At 36.2% G+C, this 21,491-nt stretch overlaps 2 protein-coding genes and 1 long non-coding RNA gene across 4 annotated transcripts; 2 read left to right on the forward strand and 1 right to left on the reverse strand.

The window, feature by feature from the left end:
- Positions 1-250: 250 nt before the first annotated feature.
- On the reverse strand, positions 251-4,811 carry LOC107819441 (glutathione S-transferase U17-like). Its single transcript, XM_016645551.2, has 2 exons — positions 4,441-4,811; positions 251-844 (listed from the first exon to the last, which is right to left on the reverse strand). The coding sequence occupies exons 1-2, from the start codon at positions 4,759-4,761 to the stop codon at positions 476-478; spliced, it is 690 nt and encodes a 229-aa protein (XP_016501037.1). The 5' UTR covers positions 4,762-4,811; the 3' UTR covers positions 251-475.
- Positions 790-4,397, forward strand: LOC142164248 (uncharacterized). Its single transcript, XR_012694958.1, has 3 exons — positions 790-930; positions 2,720-2,787; positions 3,861-4,397. It is a non-coding gene; the product is annotated as an uncharacterized LOC142164248 (long non-coding RNA).
- A 427-nt stretch (positions 4,812-5,238) lies between the features above and the next one.
- LOC107819440 (uncharacterized) lies at positions 5,239-8,672 on the forward strand. Of its 2 annotated transcripts, XM_075221818.1 has the most exons (3): positions 5,239-6,042; positions 7,623-8,342; positions 8,440-8,672. In XM_075221818.1, the coding sequence occupies exons 2-3, from the start codon at positions 7,763-7,765 to the stop codon at positions 8,490-8,492; spliced, it is 633 nt and encodes a 210-aa protein (XP_075077919.1). In that variant the 5' UTR covers positions 5,239-6,042; positions 7,623-7,762; the 3' UTR covers positions 8,493-8,672. The 2 variants fall into 2 exon arrangements, with proteins under 2 accessions (XP_075077919.1, XP_016501036.1); XM_016645550.2 differs by lacking the exon at positions 5,239-6,042 and having other exon boundaries at positions 6,273-8,342.
- Positions 8,673-21,491: the final 12,819 nt, after the last annotated feature.

Below are 21,491 nucleotides of genomic sequence, written 5' to 3' on the forward strand. Positions count from 1 at the left end.
CCCATTATCATAACCAATTCTGAAACTGCCCCTGCAGCCCCGCTTAGTAATAATTAACAATGGATGATAAAATGAAACTTTCCCCAATCCCCACTTAGCTTGTGATCTTAATTAGTAAAGGGTCCATAGGCAGTTAGGCATCTACAGAAGTTCTACATTTTCTAGGCTGTTTCAAACTCTTCTTAGATAAGACAAGCAACCAAGTTTCTGTTTAGCAAGGTTACAAAGACAAAAAAGAGGAAGTAAGCAACAAAAAGTTGATAATTCCTACGTATACATGGATTATCTAAAGCAAAGATGGTATTTCTAGATAATCCTTATTTTCAACGGCGGATCCAACATCGCATTTGCGGTTTGGCAAGCATAGATAAAGTCGATATATATATATATTTCAAAATCCATCTTCTCAACTAAAAAACTACACACCTAATTCTGGATACGCCAAATAAGGAAAGAACCAAAAAAACACCATACTCTAGTTAGCACTAGCAGCTTGTTTTTTGGGCCTGCAGTAAACTGCAACAAGTTTCTCTGGCTCCATAATGACATTCTTAACAGCTTTCTCTGACAAGAATCTCTCAGCCCATCCTGCCAAGCCTGGTGTTTTGGCTTCATATATTAAATTCACACCCAACATCATCTCCATTGCTCTTATCCACCCTAAAAAGCAGCCCAAAGCAATGTCAATATAACCGATACTGTCTCCACCAAAGAAATCTTTCCCTTTGCTACACTTGACAAATGCTTCCTCTAACAGGCATAGGCCTTCTATGATTTTCTGTAGCACTGCTTTCTTTGCATCCTTTTCTACTGCCTCTCCTACTTCCAAAATCAAAGGGAACCACTGATAACCATGCATTTCTTTTTGTTAGCGTGAAGTAATTTGAATTATAAGAAATAACGCACAACAGAAAAAAGAGACTTACACAGGTAATACTAATTACATAGTTGCTATTACGTTTAATCACGTTAATATGTTTACTTTGGGTGGTGAGTGATGCTAAAACCATCCCTCTATTCATTATTGGTGAGCGAGGCCAAAATCCACTTGTGATTATGACTATGTTGCTCGGGTTCTTCAAAAATGCTGTCTGCGTGTCGGATCTTTCAAAAGTCATGCATTTTTGGAAGATCCAACGCATGCGCAATAACATTTCGGAGAGTTCGAGCTAACATAGATTTTTGGTGCTCGAGAGAAAACCACACAATATTTTTGACCGTGTAAAAACTGTTTCTAGACCAGACTAGGCACACAATTTTTTATTCGAACCAGTATAAAAATATCTCATGTCAATTCTATTCTTTGCTTTACTCTATTTACTTTTGTTCGTAAATTTATTTGTGTTTCAAAAAATCCTTTATTTCGGTAATGTAATGACCCGCCCGATCGTTTTGAGTATTATACCCCCGTTCTCTCATCTACTGCTTATTCTGTGTTCAATTATAATTATTTGACTTGTCGGGGAGGTTTCAGAATGAATTGGAACACTTAGTTCCAAGATTTAAAGCTTAAGTTAAAATAATTGACCGAATGATGAATTATGTGTAAATGACCCCTTAATGGAATTTTGATGGTTCCAGTAGCTCCGTATGGTGATCTCGGACTTAGGAGTGCATCCGGATATTTATTTTGAAGTCCGTAGTTAAATTTGGCATGAAATGGCGAAAAATAGAAAATTGAAAGATTGAAGTTTGACCGGGAGTTGATTTTTTGATATCGGGGCTGGAATCCGATTTTGAAAATTTGAATAGGTATGTTATGTCATTTATGACTTGCGTGCACAATTTGGAGTCAATCAGACTTGATTTGATAGATTTCATTTAAGATTCAATTGGTGTGTGATTCGTATTTTTTGTGTTGTTTGATGTAATTTGAGGCATCGACTAAGTTCGTATGATGTTTTAGGACTTGTTAGTATACTTGGTTGAGGTCCCGAGGGCCTCGGGTGAATTTCGGATGGTTAAGGGAATTTAATTTGGATATTTCTAGAATATTTCGACGTTATTTTTTCAAGAATAATTGATATCATATTAAGCAAATGGGCTCCAAATTCAATTTTGATTGAAGCATTAGATCCATATTGAAATTTCGGAGGCATAACAAAAAGAATCGTCGAATTCGGACATCGTATGAGAGTTATGCCAATTTTCGTGTCCGAAAAGATTTCTCTTCGCCAGCGTCCAGGGTAGCATGGGGCATTAGCCCTGGCGCTGAGAATTTTTTGGGATTCTGGAAACAGAGCCACAGGCAGTACCCCATGCCACTTGTGGTGCTACAAACATTAAGGCTCTATAAACGGAGGGTTTTTGCCATTTTTGACATAAACAAAGTTGGGGAGTTCGGTTTGGACGATTTTCAGAGGCATACTTCACAAATTAGACTGGGATAAGTAATCTTAACTTGATTTGGTCCGTTATTCATGAATCTAACACTATTTTCAGCACCTATTTCATGATTTGGGAGATTCGAATAGAAATTTTCCCAAAATTGATCTGAGGGTTGAAGGCCGAATCGGAGTCGAAATTTAGTAATTTTTGTATGGTTGGACTCGTGGTTGAATGGTCGTTCATATTTTGTAAATTTTGACGGGTTCCGGGACATGGGACCCACTGTTGAATTTTGAGTTGAATTTTGGATTTTATTGTGAAATTTAGCATTTTCATATGGAATTGATTCCTATACGATCGTGTTGACTGTATCGAATTCTTTTTGACTAAGATTCGAGGCGTTCGGAGGCCGAATCGTGAGGAAAAGGCTTATTGGAATAAAGAATTGCACGGTTTGAGGTAAGTAACACTTCTAAACTTGATTTTGAGGATATAAATTCCTGAATTACGTGTTTTGTGAATTGTATGAAGGTGACGCACATGCTAGGTGACGGGCGTACACCATAGAAATTGTTACTTAAATAAATTATGTGGAGTTGTAAAAATTAAAGAATCATGTTATTATCCGCATATCCTCCACGTGTTAGAGAAATTGAGCTGAGGCTCGTATTAAAGATCATGATTAGGCTACGTGCCGATATTTTGGGACCCACAGGGTCGTGTTGCTGTTGAATTAATTGCTTTAAATTATAATTTCATACTCAATCATGTTCATTCCTTTCATATCATATCTCAGTCTCTATTGTTATTTATTGATACATCATATTATCATTTTTGGGCTGATTTTCATGACATTTTGAGCCCAAGAGACTGGAGAGATTGATGACTAAGTGAGGCCGAGGGCCTGATTGTGAGGATAGTTATGGGATCGGGCTGCACGCCGCAGCAACCCATATATATATATATATATATATATATATATATGGATCGGGATACACGCCGCAACAAGCCTTATAGACTTTATTATTATGGGATCAGACTGCACGCCGCAGTAGGCCATATTGGCTTTATATAGCGCTTGGGCTGAAGGAGCCCTTTCGGAGTCTGCACCCCCCACAGCGAACGCAATTGATGTTTATATTTGGGATGGACTTTCCATGGCTTGTAGTTGCCTTATTTATTTACTTATATGAGAGATGGATCTTCCCTGGATTGAATTTTTTCGTATAGTAATGAGTGATTGAGTACTCTGAGAGTGTAAATACGCGAGATTTTTATTATGTTGTATCACATATGGCATGTACATTGGCGTGTAGACATAGAGATGTCATATTCCTCATGTCATTCAGAGTTGATCTATTTTTCTTGTTTTGAGTTTAACTATTGAACTTGAAAGCATACCTATATTTTTGTATTGTTATTTCTATACTGGACTGTACCTATTGAGCTCGTCACTACTTTCAGCCCAAAGGTTAGTCTTGTTAATTATTGAGTTGGTTGTACTCATACTACACCTTGCTCCTCATGTGCAGATCCGGGTACTTCCGGACACGGCGGTTGCTAGTTTTTTGAAGCTTATTCTGTTGGAGACTATCGAGGTAGCTGCTTGACGTCCGCAGACCTTGACTCTCTTTCCTTTCAGTTGTTTGTGTTGTCTTACATTTCTAGACAGTGATTGTATCCCTCAAACTATGTTTTCATTTAGATGCTCATGTACTCAATGACACCGGATTTTGGGAGTGTTTTATATTAGTATTTGTGAGATTTTTATATTGAATTTAAATATTATGTTTACAAACTTAAAAGAAATTGTAGTTTATTGAGGTTGTCGGCTTGCCTAGTATTGAAATAGGCGCCATCACGACATGTGTAATTTTGGGTCGTGACGGGTAAAAACAATAATCTTCAAACTTTTTGAAAAGAACGTCTAAATGAAGATATTTAAGAAGGTTCTTTAACTATGAAAGAGCTTTTATTCAACTGAATCGATTGAAAAAGAGGCAACTTTGAGTACAACCAGTGCAATTCAACCCTTGCACTTTCAATATGAAGTGGTACACTCATAACGTATAAATTCCGAATTTGCAAACATGGAAGTAAATTTAAGAGTACCTTGTTATCAACATAATCAGCCCAAAATCTGGCGATGGCACGGTCGTGGGGATCAGGAGGGAGAATAGAAGGGCCATTTGTCCATGTGATCTCATCGATGTATTGGACAATGACTAGCGACTCACAGATGGGATTGTCACCATGGATTAGAACTGGAATTTTCTTGTGGACAGGGTTGGATTGAAGGAGAAGCTCACTTTTGTTGAAGATATCCTCTGTAATAAACTCATAGTCCACAGACTTGATATTGAGGGCTATTTCAACTCGATTTGCGAATGGGCTTGGTCGTGTTCCCAGAAACTTAATGCTGCTTCCTGACATGTTCAATATTTCTTAATAATTACTTAGTGAGTTTGATTGAATGTAATGAAACATAAGTGTAAGTGTATTTATAATTGGACTACATTGGAATCCTCGTAGAGCATCACATATAATTCTTAAATAACCTTACGTAATTTGTTATGTCATTATCTACATAAATTACTAAAATGGCTTTGATTAAAACAAGAATAGAAGTTAGAGTGCCGTTTAGGCAATGCCATGTTTTTAGACCTAAAAACCTATACCGCTGACGAAGAGATTGTTCTATATCTTTGTCAACTTGCATATAGCATCTGTGGCCTATAAGGTCTGCAGATACAAGGTAGAAGATGTTACCATATTAACTTTCACAAAAAACAAAACAAATGAGAAAAGGACACATAAAAAGAACAAGAAGAAAAGATAGTAATAGTAACAAATAACACCCTGATATATAGTAAAGACACCAAAAAGAGAAGCCATAACAATGCAACACAATTTTCACTGAGGAAATTAAATGTTAAGTGTCTCACGTTAGTTGGGGAAATGAGTTGTTGTCTTCATATATGGTATTTTGCAATCCTTATCTCATGTGCAGGCTTTTGAGTTTGATTTAGCCCTGACGTCCATTTTCTGTATGGAAAAGGACTAAATTCCTCAATTATTAGCCGAGTGCAAGTTTGATGGATCACAACACCATATGTTTTGGCTTGAAACATGTTATGCAACTCCACAAAATCCTTAGCCTCTGGCAAGACATGAAATAACTTCATCCAACAAAAATCTCTCAGCTCTAAGGCCTGGAGTCTTGGTCTTCATCATGCATCCGATTTAACCATATCTCCACCGTTGAATGTCAAACCAGACACATAATAACTAGCTTTTGTTTTTCTCTTTGGGATGTCAGCCAAAACATACCCATTTTCAGTTCTTTTTTGCCCCATTCTTGTGAAGCAAGACAGGAGAGCCCAAAATCACAAAGAGCAACGACAACTCGAAAGCTGAGATGATTAGTATTGATCATGTAGTAAAATTGGGTCCACCCATAAGGTTGCTTTAAGGCCTAATAGGGTTATTAGTTAACCCTAATATTCCCCTGTAAAAGTACACATACAGTGTACAACATATAATACAGAAAAAATACAGAAAATAAGTATTTTCCCACGCTCTCTTCTCCCAAAATCAGACAGGAGCTTAGACTGTGGAATTGGGGTTGCTCCAACACACCGTGACAACCACCACTGACCAGTGATTCCAGCCGCGGTTCGTTTCAGACTTTCGCTTCCATTTCACGAACAACAAGTAAGTTTTCGTTTTACGATTTACACGCTATCTAATGTGTTTAGATTAACGTGTTCCTTCAGATCATAACTTTGCCAAGATAACCCTTGAGATGCCTCAAACTCCCGTACACTATACATGTAGATGAGTATTGCTCGAATTGACGAATCACATTCTATTTATTCATTTATTATATTCTTTTATTTATCTAAAGAGAAGATGACATGCGCCATTAACATTGAATCATCATAAAGAAGTTAATTGTTAAGTAACTGACATGTCTACAATTTAAATTTAAAGTTCTTGGTGTTTTGTCAAATAGTCTAGGATTCATTGGACATCATTTTCAATTTTCAAACACCAAGTGTCAAACAAAGCATAACTACTTAAAGGAAGGAGAAAGCAAAATAATTTTTCTTTTGTAATGGTAAACCTATCTTACATGATCAAATGTTTGGGATACAAATTAAACCCCACTGAATTTGATAACATATTATAACATGTCAGATAGGTTATTATATATAATCATTTCGAAAACAAAAGTGTGATGGGTCTAAAGGTCCGTGATCGTGTATAATTTTGAGTTCCAGTCTGATTACTTTTATCATATTCTGAGTTGAATTATGGAAGCTGGTTCTATATTCCGAAACATGAGAATCAATCGAGGGAATAAAGTGAAGGGGGTCTGGGGCCAAGTCTACCTTCTTTTACGCCCATCTTGTAGATGTTGAAGTGGGAAAGTACTGGCTGCAAGATACTGACATAGTATAATGTTATCAACAACTTTGAGTTTGCAAAAGATAAAAGATGCCTTTTTATCGAGTGTCACTAGAATTATAATCATTTACATTAATAAACAACTCATAGCTACATATTATTGGTTAGTATTACCGGCCAATAACGGTGGCGTCCAGGTCAACTTGTGCACACATCTAACTATTCTATCTTTCAGCAGCACCGCAGCGGTAACTTTTCACCAAATGCATATATGGAAAAAATCACCTAGCATTTTTGTCATTGCTGGAATTTGTACTTTTGTCCCTCGTAGTTCTCACTTCATCGACGGTTAGGCCGTAATCTTGGGTGCTATTACTAGCCAATATTTCTGATTGAGAAGCTAACTTTAGTATTTACTTCTGAATTCTTACTTGCAAGTAACACCATCAGTGGAAGTCATCTAATATTCTGCTTGGTAAGCTATATGTAATGCTCTTTGACCTTTCATTTGAGATTTAAGCATCAAATTCTCTTGGAATAGAGATCACAGAATCCAAAAAATAGAAGGAAGAATCTAACTAATTAATCCGCATAAAGCAAGAGTACATCTCATCTGGGCACTACCAAAAGGCAACCTCTTTACCATAAAGTTAGCCATTCTCAATCCTCATTAATATAAAATGCCACCACCATTCATAATATTTCTCTTCCTCTCCCTTATTTTCTTTGACCATCAGCGTTTAATCAACAACCAATCATGAATTTCAAGAATTCTTCCACTTTTATCTCCTGCATTTTACTCAATATTTTTCCTTCATTAATCTCATCACAAGCATGCCAAAGATTTTGTGGCAACATACCGATGAAATATCCCTTTGGCACAGGTCCTGGCTGTGGCGATCCGCGTTTCCAGCCGTTCATTACCTGCAACAATCAGCAGCTCACATTCAAAACTCACTCTGGATGCTACCCTGTCACATCTATAGATTACAACAACCAACTTTTATACATCAGTGATCCTTCTATGTCAACCTGTGCTTGCACACAGCCAAGCAAAGGTTTCAGTTTAGACTGGAAAGCACCATTTAGCTTTCACGATGAAACAGTTTTTGCCTTGCTCGATTGCTCAACCGATTCTTCGCCAATTTACAAATCCAACGGAGGGATGAATTCAACATTCCCTCTATGTGATTCTTCTCAGGGGGATCCTGTTTGTAGTCTTCTCTATTCTTGCCAAGCAATGAGCAGGCTTAACCTCCCAACTTCCACTTGTTGTGTTTATACTCCAGTTGATCTCGGGCCGTCGTTTGAGATGGATTTGGAGAAACTGCATTGCACATCTTACTCAGCTCTCTATGGTTTTAATGGTCAAGATGCCAATCCACAAGCCTGGAAATATGGAGTGGCATTGAAATACAAGTTCAATTTCAACAATGATTACCCTGAAATGTGTGATAGTTGTGAAAAGACTAATGGAGTTTGTGGATATTGTGGTCCTTATAATTCATTCATTTGCAACTGTCCAAGTGGAGTTAACACAACAACAGATTGTTTTCTTGGAGTACCCTGGAGTAACAGTTTTAGAACTGTCCCTTGGCAAACTGGTAAAACATATTTCCGCTTTTTGCTATGAAATCTGGAGATTTTTTAATGCATTCTGATTGCTTCTGAAGTCTTACAAGTACTATGTTGTTTTTGCAGGGCTATTGTTGATCAATGCCTTGGGATGGTTTATTATTGTGTCGCTGATGTAGACTGCAATGATCAAGCATAAATGGAACTCAATGAAGGAATTTGAATTGAAATCTTTTTGCTTAACATTAATTGGTTTATGGAGAATCCACAATCTCCTTTGCTTAATGTAATTTGTTAAGTGTGAAACAGACTGTTGAAAAGAAACAAAGAGTAATGCAAAGGCTAGATTTTCTTGTTGATCCTTAAGTCAATGTTCCATAAAATTGTGCAACAATGATTTTGGATTTTTTTAGTACTGTTCTCTCTGTTTTCTCCAATTAGATCTTTGTGATCTGCCAGATAAAAAATAAAAATAAAAAGGCAAGATTGAACAAGTACTATTACTATTTGGGAGAATGGAAGCAAGACTTTGCCTTTTTTTGTGGCCTCAGGCTACTGATTAGGCCTGTCCTCATTGGCATAACCATATGAGTGTAGCAATGGGTATTAGCTAACATTCTTTCAAATGGAGCGTCATGATCAGTGAGGATTCATACGACCGGTCCCAACTTTTTTGACATTGAGGCATAGTAATAGCAGTTGTTATTGTGTCATTTAATGTACTATGACCTAAATGACACAACTAAACTTTGGGATAAATATTATCCTGAAGAAGTTTTCTCTTCGAAACATCAAGTTCGAATATCTGGATAAGGAAATGTGACTGAGACTGTTAAAATGTCCTCAAAATCTCTTTTAGAATTAAATACATTTATAGACTTCACAACTATTTCCAAGCAAGGCCTGCATGTCATTTTAGAAATGTCTTAAAAGGTTAATAAACATATAACAGAGGGTTACTGTTGTTAATAAGCACAATTGCCAAAGCTCTTCTTACCAAAATCAAGACATAAACCTCGAGCATATTCTGTCACTAACATAAAACTAAACACAACCGCAAAAGGAAATTAATTACTACATTCAATATATAAAGACCACGAAATTTTGGGACAACATCAAACATATTGTGGGACATTATATTGGCCAGCGATGAGATACAGCTTGAAAAAAAAGAAGAAGAAGGTTTTTTAGCTTGAGGAATCAAATGAATTAATAAAAACAACATACACACCACAAATGTTATTAGAAAAAGTTCCTTATTCTTTTGAGCATCTCCACCAAGAAGGAATCACTTTGATCCCCAATGTTCTTTCTTTATCACAAAGCAAATTCCCCATGGCGAACTGCGGACAGTGGTAGGCAAAGTTTTCCACCCATTTAGTTCTAAAAATGATTCGCATTCTACCTGATTAATAAGAGGTTACTAGTAAAACTTCAAATGAGGAAATGAAGGTTCTCTAATTCTTTAACATAGATAAATACATCTTGAATTATTTTTCCCACCCTTAATAAGAGGTTTCGGGTCCGAGCTCTAGGAATAGAGAAATCCCGGAAAGGGAATGCTTCTTCCCTAATGAACTCTATGCAACGCGAATCTGGATTAGTCGGGTAGTGATTTTCAGATACAAGATGATTAAACACTTAAAGTAAAAAATAAATAAAAAGTTTAAGAATCACTCGAAATGAGTGGGAATAACTTACCTCACAATAGATGGTGAAAATTTCATCTTTAAGAGCTCCAAAAATCGCCCAACCAAGTAAAAATTATTGAGGTTTTTGTTATTTAAGATGAAATAGTCTTAAAATGAGGGTGAATGGGAAATGGAGGGAAAAATGAAATTTTTGAGTAAAATTTTAAGTTTTTCCCTCTTGACAATGAGACATTGTCCCATATTGGAAGAGGAAAAGATTTTTGGTGGGTATATATATAATTGCTCTTCTTGTAGCTCTTAAAGAGTTAAAAAGAAAGCAAGCCTCGCGCCGTCGTCGTCGTCGTCGCTCGCTCGGCTTCGGCTTCGGCTTCGGCTTCGGATTTCGTCAAATGATTGATTGATTAATTTTTTGGACCAAATTTATTTGTTAATAGTAAATATTAACGTAAGATTATCCGCATTTGTAACGGATATGTTTCAATCTGCGTATTGACCACCACCTGCAATAGCAGCCGCCTAATGCTCTTCCCACCATGGCCAAGTGCTTGCTCCACAAAAACCTTTGTGGTTTTCTCTCGTTTTGGAGAGTAAAGCCTTCGTGGCATTTTGTTGGAGATTAAAATCTACGTAATTTTTACTCCAGTTTGAAAACGTTTATTAAACGTTTGTTTGTGTCATTCTTTTACAGAAAAAATGACGACTGAAAGCAAAAACCAAGTTGTTCCGACGGTGACTGCCAACGCATCGACAAGCCGAACATCGGCGTTGGCACGGGCAGAAAAACCCTGTCTATAGAAGTTCATCAAGGAAGATGTTCCTGATCTGCCAGATAAAACTCCAGAGAATGAACGTTTTATCGTGATTGAAGCGTGGAAGCATTCTGATTTTTTATGCAAGAATTATATTCTTAGCGGACTGGATGATAATCTGTATAATGTATATAGTAGCGTGGAGACGTCAAAAGAATTGTGGAATGCGCTTGAAAAGAAATATAAAACTGAAGATACCGGGATGAAGAAATTCGTTGCCGCAAAATTTTTAAACTATAAAATGGTAGATAGCAAGTCTGTTATTACCCAAGTTCAGGAATTGCAAGTGATTATTCATGATCTACTTGCTGAAGGTCTTGTCATCAATAAAGCATTCCAAGTAGCAGCAATGATTAAGAAGTTGCCTCCGTTGTGGAAGGACTTCAAAAATTATTTGAAACACAAATGAAAGGAAATGTCCCTTGAAGATCTCATTGTTCGGTTGAGAATCGAAGAGGACAATAAAGCTGCTGAAAGGAGAGGCCGTGGAAATTCAACAATAATGGGAGCAAATATTGTTGAAGATAACAAAAAGAGGAAGAAGGCTTCTGGTCCGAAATACAACCCAAGCAAGAAGCGGTTCAGTGAAAACAGCTATAACTGTGGAAAAATCGGACACAAATTTATGGAGTATCGTGCTCCGAAGAAAGACAAGAAAAGGGGTCAAGCAAACATGGTAGTAAAGCATGATGATGTTGATAACTTGTGTGCCATGCTTTCTGAATGTAACTTGGTGGGAAATCCTAAACTGTGGTGGTTTGATTCAGGAGCTACTCGCCATGTTTGTGCAGTTAAAGAAGCTTTTGCTACTTATGCTTCTGCTGGACCCGGAGAGACAGTTTATATGGGAAATGCTTCAACAGCAAAAGTTGAAGGATATGAGAAGATATTTCTGAAAATGACTTCTGGCAAGGTCATGACTTTGAACAATGTCCTTCATGTTCCCGAAATGAGAAAGAATTTAGTCTCTACTGGACTTCTTGTTAAGCACGGTTTTAAGTGCGTTTTTGTGTCTAACAAGGTTGTCATAAGTAAGAATGAAATATTTGTAGGAAAAGGTTACCTCACCGAGGGCCTTTTCAATCTAAATATAATGGTTGTGAAAAACAATAATAATATTTCAGCTTCTTCTTACTTACTTGAGTCAAATAATTTATGGCATGTACGTTTGGGTCATGTCAATTATAAAACCTTGCGAAAAATGATTAACTTGGAAGTACTGCCTAAGTTTGAATGCGAAAAATCAAAATGTCAAACATGTGTGGAATCTAAGTATGTTAAACATCCTTATAAGTCAGTTGAAAGGAATTCAAATCCTTTAGACTTAATTCACACAGATATTTGTGACATGAAGTCAATACCATCTCGCGGTGGAAAGAAGTATTTCATAACTTTTATTGACGATGGTACTCGATATTGCTATGTTTACTTACTGAATAGTAAAGATGAAGCAATAGACGCATTCAGACAATACAAAAATAAAGTTGAAACGCAACTTAACAAGAAAGTAAAAATGATAAGAAGTGATCGGGGTGGTGAATATGAATCTCCTTTTGAAGAAATATGTTTAGAATATAGAATTATTCATCAAACAACAGCCCCTTACACGCCCCAATCTAATGGGATTGCGGAAAGAAAGAATCGCACATTAAAGAAGATGATGAACGCGTTGTTGATAAGTTTTGGTTTGCCACAGAACTTGTGGGGGGAAGCCATTCTTACGGCTAATCGAATATTAAATCGAGTGCCCCTTAGCAAAACACAATCCATTCCATATGAAAAATAGAAAGGAAAAAAGCCCAACTTGAATTATTTTAAAGTGTGGGGGTATTTGGCAAAATTGCAAGTTCCTAAACCTAAAAGGGTAAAGATAGGACCAAAAACTGTTGATTGTGTTTTCATAGGATATGCGACAAATAGTAAAGCATATCGATTTCTGGTTCATAAATCAGAAAATTCTGACATTCATAATAATACAGTTATAGAATCAGATAATGCTGAGTTCTTTGAAAATATATATCCGTATAAAAAGGAATGTGAATAGTTTGGTGAAGGATCTAAATGACCTCGGGAAGAAACAAAAGAAAGTATATGTAATCAGGAGGATCCAAGACGTAGTAAACGTCAAAGAACGTCTACTTCATTTGGACCAGATTTTGTGACTTTCTTATTGGAGAATGAGCCTCAAACATTTAAAGAAGCTATGACTTCTTCGGAATTATTGTTTTGGAAAGAGGCAGACAATAGTAAAATAGAATCCATATTGAACAACCATACATGGGAATTAGTTGATCTTCCTCCTGGAAATAAACCTTTGGGTTCTAAATGAATTTTTAAGAGAAAAATCAAAGATGATGGCACTATTGATAAATTCAAGGCAAGACTCGTAGTCAAAGGGTATAGACAACGAGAAGGTCTAGACTACTTTGATACATACTCTCCAGTTACAAGAATTACGTCCATACGGATGTTAGTAGCATTAGCTGCAGTGTATGGTCTTGAAATTTATCAAATGGATGTTAAGACGGCCTTCTTAAATGGAGAGTTGGAGGAAGAAATTTACATGGAACAACCTGAAGGGTTTGTGGTTCCAGGTAAAGAAAAGAAGGTATGTAGACTTGTTAAGTCTCTTTACGGACTAAAACAAGCACCCAAACAATGGCATGCGAAATTTGACCAAACAATGTTGTCGAATGGTTTTAAGATAAATGAATGTAATAAATGTGTGTACATTAAAAATGTTCCTAATCACATAGTCATTGTTTGCCTATATGTGGATGATATGCTGATAATGAGTAATGATATTGCCAACATAAATGCTACTAAGCGTATGCTCAATAGCAAGTTTGATATGAAAGACTTGGAAGTTGCTGATTTAATTCTGGGAATTAAGATCCATAAGACTCCTCAAGGTCTGGCATTATCACAATCTCATTATATTAAGACAGTACTTGAAAAAATTCAAGCACTTGTGCTTTAAAGTTGCAAAGACTCCAATTGACGTGAATCTTGCATTAGCAAAGAATAAAGGCCAAAGAATATCACAATTGGATTATGCTCGTGTGTTGGGATGCTTAATGTATATCATGAATTGTACACGACTAGATATAGCTTGTGCTATAAGTAAACTGAGTCGATATACGAGCAATCCAGGCCAATCTCATTAGATGGCAATGAAATGAGTTTTGGGATATTTAGAACATACCCAAAATTTTGACTTGCACTACAGTAAATTCCCTGCGGTGATTGAGGGATACTGTGATGTAAATTGGATCCCCGGTTCAACTGATTCTAAGTCCACAAGTGGATATGTATTCACTATTGGTGGAGGAGCGGTATCTTGGAAGTCGTCCAAACAAACATGTATTTCCCGCTCTTCAATGGAGGCTGAATTCATAGCCTTAGATAAAGCCGGTGAAGAAGCTGAATGGCTCCGGAATTTCTTGGAAGACATTCCATTTTGGCCCAAACCGTTGGCACCAATATGTATACATTGTGATAGTCAAGCGGCAATTGGAAGGGCTGGGAGCGTTATGTATAACGGTAAATCTCATCATATACGACGAAGACATAAAACCGTTAGGCAATTACTCTCTAGAGGAATTATCACGATTGACTATGTAAAGTCAAGTGATAATGTGTCGGATCCACTTACAAAAGGCCTAACTAGAGAGGTAGTTGAGAAATCATCAAGGGGAATGGGGCTATGGCCGAGAACAAGTCATTGTGGCGGTAACTCTACCTAGAAGACTGGAGATCCCAAGATCTAGGTTCAAGGAGATCAAACAAAGTCATTAATGACGGTTCAACATTGTCAAATAAAATTTTAGTCCGTTCTCGTGATGAGACAATGTTCAGTACCAAGGATAAAGCATTAAGGCTTTTTAATGATTTTTAAATTTGATACGGGGTATATCAAATAGTGTATCTACAGGATGACACGTTTAGGAATCACCTATGTAAGTATGAAGTGTTAGCCGCTTCAAGGAGAACTTTGTAAGGCCAGTTCTCTACGCACTTATGAAACCAAGCGGTGTTCATGGCTGAAACGAACACAACAATGAGAGCCAAAGACGGTTAATGGTCGGTTGTGTGACTTATGGTTGTCTAGGTATACACCAAAATTCGACGGTTCAAAGATATCAAATCTACCGATTGACCGAGTATATCCGACATAAGTTCACTACGAAAAGTTTAAAAGGAAACCTACTTATCCAGATGCGATTAATCCTTGCATGCAAATCACATAGTTTTTCCATGCATACTTCCGTGATATAGCCATTCCCCATTCATGTGGGGGATTGTTGAGGTTTTTGTTATTTAAGATGAAATAGTCTTAAAATGAGGGTAAATGGGAAATGGAGGGAAAAATAAAAATTTTGAGTAAAATTTTAAGTTTTCCCGTCTTGACAATGAGACATTGTCCCATATTAGAAGAGAAAAAGATTTTTGGTGGGTATATATATAATTGCTCTTCTTGTAGCTCTTAAAGAGTTAAGAAGAAAGCAAGCCTCGTACCGTCGTCGTCGTCGCTCGCTCGGCTCGGCTTCGGCTTCGGATTCGGATTTGGATTTGGTCAAATGATCGATTGATTGATTAATTTTTTGGACCAAATTTATTTGTTAATAGTAAATATTAACATAAGATTATCCGCATTTGTAACGGATATGTTCCAATCCGTGTATTAACCACCACCTGCTATAGCAGCCGCCTAATGCTCTTCCCACCATGGCCAAGTGCTTGCTCCACAAACAAGTTAGTACATGCTCCACAATGGAGGGTGAAGGGTCATTCATCTTCAAAGCTGACTGCTATAAATAAGTGCAGCAGCTGTTGAAGAAAGACACACACAAAAATGAAACACACCAAAACTGAAAATGCTCAACTTTAGCTATACATTGCACTCCTTCCTCTCAGCATTTCCATACAATTTTCTGAGTTTCTACTCCTTTGTTCTGCATTGTTTTAACTTCAAACAAAGCAACTGTAAGTGTGATTTGCAACCGAACTTTGTGTTCGCTGAAACACTGGGGTTTGAAGTACCACTACACCAGTGTGTGATTCGTTCTATCCTGGGAGGAAATAATCCATAACCTTGGGTACTAGGAGGGGATTAAATTTCTTAAGGAAACACTTTGAATTCAGTGGGCTCGAATTAATTACTGTTTCATTACGATAACTTATATTTTACAGAATTATTATTTACAAATACAGCAATATTGGCGGGACTAACAAAAATGTGAAAGAAATGGATTAAGTCCCGAAATGAAGTCTTCATAACAGCCTCAGATGTCGCATTTGTGACATGAGGGACTGCTTCCGTTGGTGCTAGCCGATGTTCGAGTTATATCAAATCACACTACATGATTAGGCTAAGGAATTAGGGAAAGGAAGAAAAAATGACAAGACAAGATTCCATGAATGAATGCTCAATATATTAATTATTCTACTAACTGTGTTATGTACAAACAGAATTAGATTCCTAAGCCGAAAAATGTCCAAATATGTTCGTGTACTACGAGAAAATATTTAAATATACCTTTCGTTATACTTTTGGTCAAAATATACCCATATCGTTATACTATTGATTTAAATATACCATTCTTCCGTTAAGTTTGTCCAAGGTGGACATCCAATCGTACGTGATACTAACATTTGATGAGATGGATGCTACGTGACATACCACCTCGACGCCCCTAACTTAATGGATCCCACGTATTCTAGTGGGTCCCAGCTGCCGAAAAAAATCACACTCAGGAAAAAGAGGTTGCCGACGGTGAGACTAGGAGGTGAGAAGAACCCTCGCCGGGGATTCTTCTTTCATGAAACTTTTCCGGCGAGTTCGTCTGAGGTGGCTGAAATTGCACTACACGTGTATATATGCTGAAAAAGCTGAAAGAATATTATCAGTCTGCCGTGAAAGATATAATGGAAAGTGGCGGAGCATTGGACGCTTTCCAGCAACTTCTACTAATGGAAACCTCTTTCGCTGTTCCTGTAATGGGCCTTTCCTTCAATACTTTTCCCAATCACCATGGCACTTGAAATTGCAGATAAAGATACTCCCTCCGTTTTAATTTACGTGAACCTGTCTAATTGGACACGTAATTTAAGAAAAAATAAGATTTTAAGAATTTGTGATCCTAAACAAATCAAAAAGGAGCCCAGAGTATATGTGTGGTTATAAAAACTTCTCATTAAGGGTATGATTGTAAGTTTAAGACCAAATTTAGAAATGAGTCATTCTTTTTTGAACGAACCAAAAATAAAATAAGTTCACATAAATTGAAACAGAGGGAGTATGAGATATCTTTTTGGTAAATATTTACACTTTCTAGCTATCTTTTCAAGCTTATTAAATAAAGTCCCTTTCCTAGAAATATAAGATTTTTTTTTTCTTTTTTGAAAAAATAAATTCCTCTTATATTGATGATCTTGGAAAAGAAGTGGGATAATGAGAATCATAAACACATATTGTGTGCAGCAGTGAAGCCAAGATTATACAAAGTGATAAAAGAAACTAGAATATCACATTTGGGATTTAAATAAATATGTGATATAAAGCCACATGTATACCTCTTTACTACTACTAGAATTGGATTCAAAAGTTAATTTAAAAACAAAACAAATTCGTCTTTGCCCAATTTGCAAAGTTAAATTTTGGTGTAAGACGTGATTGAATTAGAAGAAGATATAACTTTTACCTTGGCTTCGGAAATTGTATACAGCAATTATTAGCAATTATGTAATTTATTTATTTTTTATAACTAGTCAACTATTTGAAATTTACTCTCTCCGTTCGCTTTTACTTGTTCAGTATTTCAAAAATAGATTTTCACTTTTACTTGACACTTTTGACATATCAAGAGAAGACAATTTTTTTTTCTATTATACCCACAATATTAATTACTCTTTTAAAAATATTTTCTCAAATCCATTAAAAATATTTATCAATTAATATAAGTATCATGCTAAATTATCCACTTTATTTATTATTTCTTAAGAGGTGTACAAAATCAATAGTGAACGAGTAAAAGTAAACAGACAGAGAGTAAGTAATTTGCAAGGGTCATACCATGCATGTGCGTTTGTGCACATTTATGCTTTTATTTTTGGGGAGTTTAACTAATGTATCACCTAAAACTCCAGGAAGGTAAGAGTGCCTCGTGGTGTGAGAGCTAAATTAGGGTACAAGTTAGGAGAAGGGATTATATAGTCATACTAGGATTGATTCCATGTTTATGGTGTATAATAATGTACATCGAGGTGAATTGTTCACGGTGGCCGTAATAACGATAATGGTGGTAGAGGAGAAGGAAATTTAATGATAAAAAAAAGGGAAGGGTAAAATGGGTTAGGGGTGCTGAGGTGGCATGTCACGTGATATTCACCTTATCAAATGCCAGTGTCATGTGGGATTGGATGCTTACCTTGGACAAATTTAACGGAAGAGGATTAAATTTGAACCAATAGTATAACGATAGGGGTATATTTGGACCAAAAGTACAACGAGGGGTATATTTAAACCTTCTCATAATACAATGGTATATTTGGACCTTTTCCGTTCCTAAGCATTTACTAGCCAGGAATATTTTTTTTATCAAACATCCAAAAATATTCCTTGCTATTTCTTGCTTAGGGTGATCAAAACGTTTCAGAGTAACATATATATGGAGATAACATAGTTTTCTAAAAGTGAGTTTGTGAACGAAAGTTTATATTATATCTTTATGGACTAAGCAAGGCTCGCCTTTATAAAGCGACTAAAAGTTCATCTTCTGCTTCACTTTTATTTGTACTTTCGAAAATCTTCAACCAATTATGGATGTCACACTTCATAAGAATATGACAACACAAGTAGTGACGGAGTTAGAAATTTCGCAAAGAATATATAAATTTTTGTCTCAATTTTGATAAGGGTGTGCAAAAACTAAATATATATACTTAAAATAGCTAACATTTAACCTATGTACACCGCATAATTTTCTGACGAATGGTGTACACTTAACCACCCTTCGCCTAAGGTGGCTCCGCCCATGAACACAAGGACGATTTAGCAAAGTCACATATGGATTTCGCAAAAGCTAAGAAGTGTCTATGAATATTAGCAACTTTTAGACTTTTGAAAGTTAACCGAAAATTAACATAAGTTTCCATCACAACTAGAGCCGTCAATATGGACAGGCCTAGCCTAACCTAGCGCAATCCACACGGGCTTTGGCATTAATGGGCTGGGCTAGCACACTATTTTTAAGGGCCTTAAAATAGTTAGGCCAACCCCACCTTTTTTAAAAATAATATTTTTTAAAAATTAGATTCTAACCTAAAAATACCAAAAAATTAAATATTTGCAAGTCAAAAAATATCTTTTAGACTGAAAGCATCTATTAACTTAATAACTTTTGACATTGATCTAATAGATTATAATAAAACACTAAAAAGAGAGAATAATATTTCATTTATTAAAAGTCTAAATTCAAAACAAACGACTCATAAAAACTTTCATGACACTTTCGGGTTATCCAACACCTACACATCATCTTCATCTGAATCCTCTTGTGGCAATGTTGTCATAACATTTTTATTTTCATCTACATCTACAATTCATATGCATTGTTAATTATGATTTTATGATTTAAGTATTTCATAATTTTAATTTAACTCTTTAAAATTTTAATTTTAAGACTTTGGTCTGCTAATATTATGGACTTAATAGACTTTGAATTTATTCTACTCTTCTTATTATTTAGTTTTATATTCTTTTTATTTGTTAAATTTTTAATTAAATATTTTTTATTAGGCCAACGGGCCAGTCTAGCCCATCCTCAGTGAAGCCTCATAGGTCGCGGGTTTACTTGGGCCGGGCTAAAAAGTCTCGTTCTTAATAGGGCTCCAAAATCTTAGCCCATCGAGCCAAACCTATATTAACGGCTCTAATCTCGAAAAAATTAACCGGGTTAGCCACTTTTTAGACCGACTATTAGAGTTTAGCAGTTTTTCAAATGTACTAGCAAAGTAGCCATTGGTCTGACTAATAAATTGACGTTTTTGTCGTTAACTAAAATACAAAACATAACTCCAGCAATCAGTACTGGAGTTTGAAGCTATGATAAGTGGAACTCCAATATAATGTGCTGGAGTTCAAACTCCAGAAACGATTTCTGATTTTTAAACCTTTACTAGTTCAAACTCCAAGAACTTTTTACTGATTCTAAATTTGAATTGTAAAGTTCGTTCAACAGAATGGAAGTTCTCGCTCACGAGGCTCTCAAAAAGCTCGACGAACTCGAGACAACGAGATGAAGCATTGCAGGAGAAGGAAGAAGCTTTGAGAACTGCTGAGAAGGTATCGATGGAACTAAAAGAAGCAATTAAGTAGAAAGATGATTTTTCTAACCAGATAGAGGAAGTGAAAGGGCAAAAGAATCTATCAGAGGTACGATTTAAACTGCAAGTTCAAAAATTATGAAGTTGCAGTGAGAAACGATGTTGCGGCAACATATTTGCAAGACTAATAAAGCAATCAACTATAGCGTTTCTGGATGCATATGCTAGAAAGATCTATCTATACAATGCTTGGGAAGTAAACACTGTTAGATGCAAGTTTCAATGATAAAAAAAATACCATATCTCTATTTGCAGGTACATTCCAGGAGTAAAGGAAAGGACAAGTAAGATTGTCAAAAATATGCGAAGGAAGACAAGAAAGAAAAGAGCAAAGGAAAAGAAGAAAAATATCTCTAAATATCTGACAACCCATGCGAAGGAAGATAAGAAAGGAAGGACCGAAATTGAAGGAGTTCAAGATTGCTAAGAATCCTTACAACGAGCTGGCCTCTGAGAGACTAAGTTGAGAATAACGCTCGCTATCTTTCCAGCCATAGGCATATCTTCTTACTTATCTAGGATCAAGGGCTCTTTACTAATATAAAATCATATGGGACACTTCCTTGAAGAAAGTCGTACTCCCATCAGCTTTCAAGTAGATAAAGTAGTTAAGGCGCCTGACATATCTATCAAAGAACTGAAGATCTACTCATTGAAGGAAGACTGCTGAATTTTGAAATCAAAATATAAATCAAAGGATATTCGTTGAAATAAGGATTCGCCCTCTTGTATTTTCAATTGGTACTAGAGTAGGCCTCTCAGTTTGATTTTGCTTAACAGCTAGTGAGAAAAGATCATGTCAAATCAAGTAATCATCGGAGCTCTACTTCAAGAAGGGACTTCACATGCAAGGTCTCCATACTTAAATGGAAAATAATTTTCACATTGGAAGGTTCGCATGGAAATTTATGCGAAATCCTATCATTTCATAGTTTGGCGCGTAATAAAAAGGGGTATTATCCAATTCCAGTAGCAAAGTCTCACAAGAAAGTAGATGTAAAAATATTCACTGAACCCATCGATTTAGATGAATACTCTGATGAACAAATAACAGTAATACAGATTGATGCCAAGGCACGAAATCTTCTATACAATGCGATAAGTGAAGAGGAATATGAGAAGATCTCAAGTTGTGATATGGCTAAAGAAATGTGGGATAAGTTGGAAGTCACTTATGAAGGAACAAGCAAAATCAAGGAAAGAAGGATAAATCCGCTGATCCATGATTATGAACTTTTTCAGATGAAGGAATGTGAATCCAGTGAGGCAATGTTTGCCCGATTCAATAAAATCATTAGAGATCTAAAAGCCTTTGGAAGATCATACTCAA

This window comes from Nicotiana tabacum, chromosome 9, assembly GCF_000715075.1.
Source record: "Nicotiana tabacum cultivar K326 chromosome 9, ASM71507v2, whole genome shotgun sequence".
NCBI classification, from domain to species: domain Eukaryota; kingdom Viridiplantae; phylum Streptophyta; class Magnoliopsida; order Solanales; family Solanaceae; genus Nicotiana; species Nicotiana tabacum.

What these genes read in the sequence shown, in the direction of transcription:
- LOC107819440 (XM_016645550.2), top strand. Translation starts at nt 7,496, where the DNA reads ATGAATTTCAAGAATTCTTCCACTTTTATCTCCTGCATTTTACTCAAT. An exon ending in AACTGTCCCTTGGCAAACTG is followed by an intron (nt 8,343 to 8,439) that starts GTAAAACATATT and finishes TTGTTTTTGCAG; the next exon opens with GGCTATTGTTGATCAATGCC.
- LOC107819441 (XM_016645551.2), bottom strand. Translation starts at nt 4,761, where the DNA reads ATGTCAGGAAGCAGCATTAAGTTTCTGGGAACACGACCAAGCCCATTC. An exon ending in CTGATTATGTTGATAACAAG is followed by an intron (nt 845 to 4,440) that starts GTACTCTTAAAT and finishes CATGGTTATCAG; the next exon opens with TGGTTCCCTTTGATTTTGGA.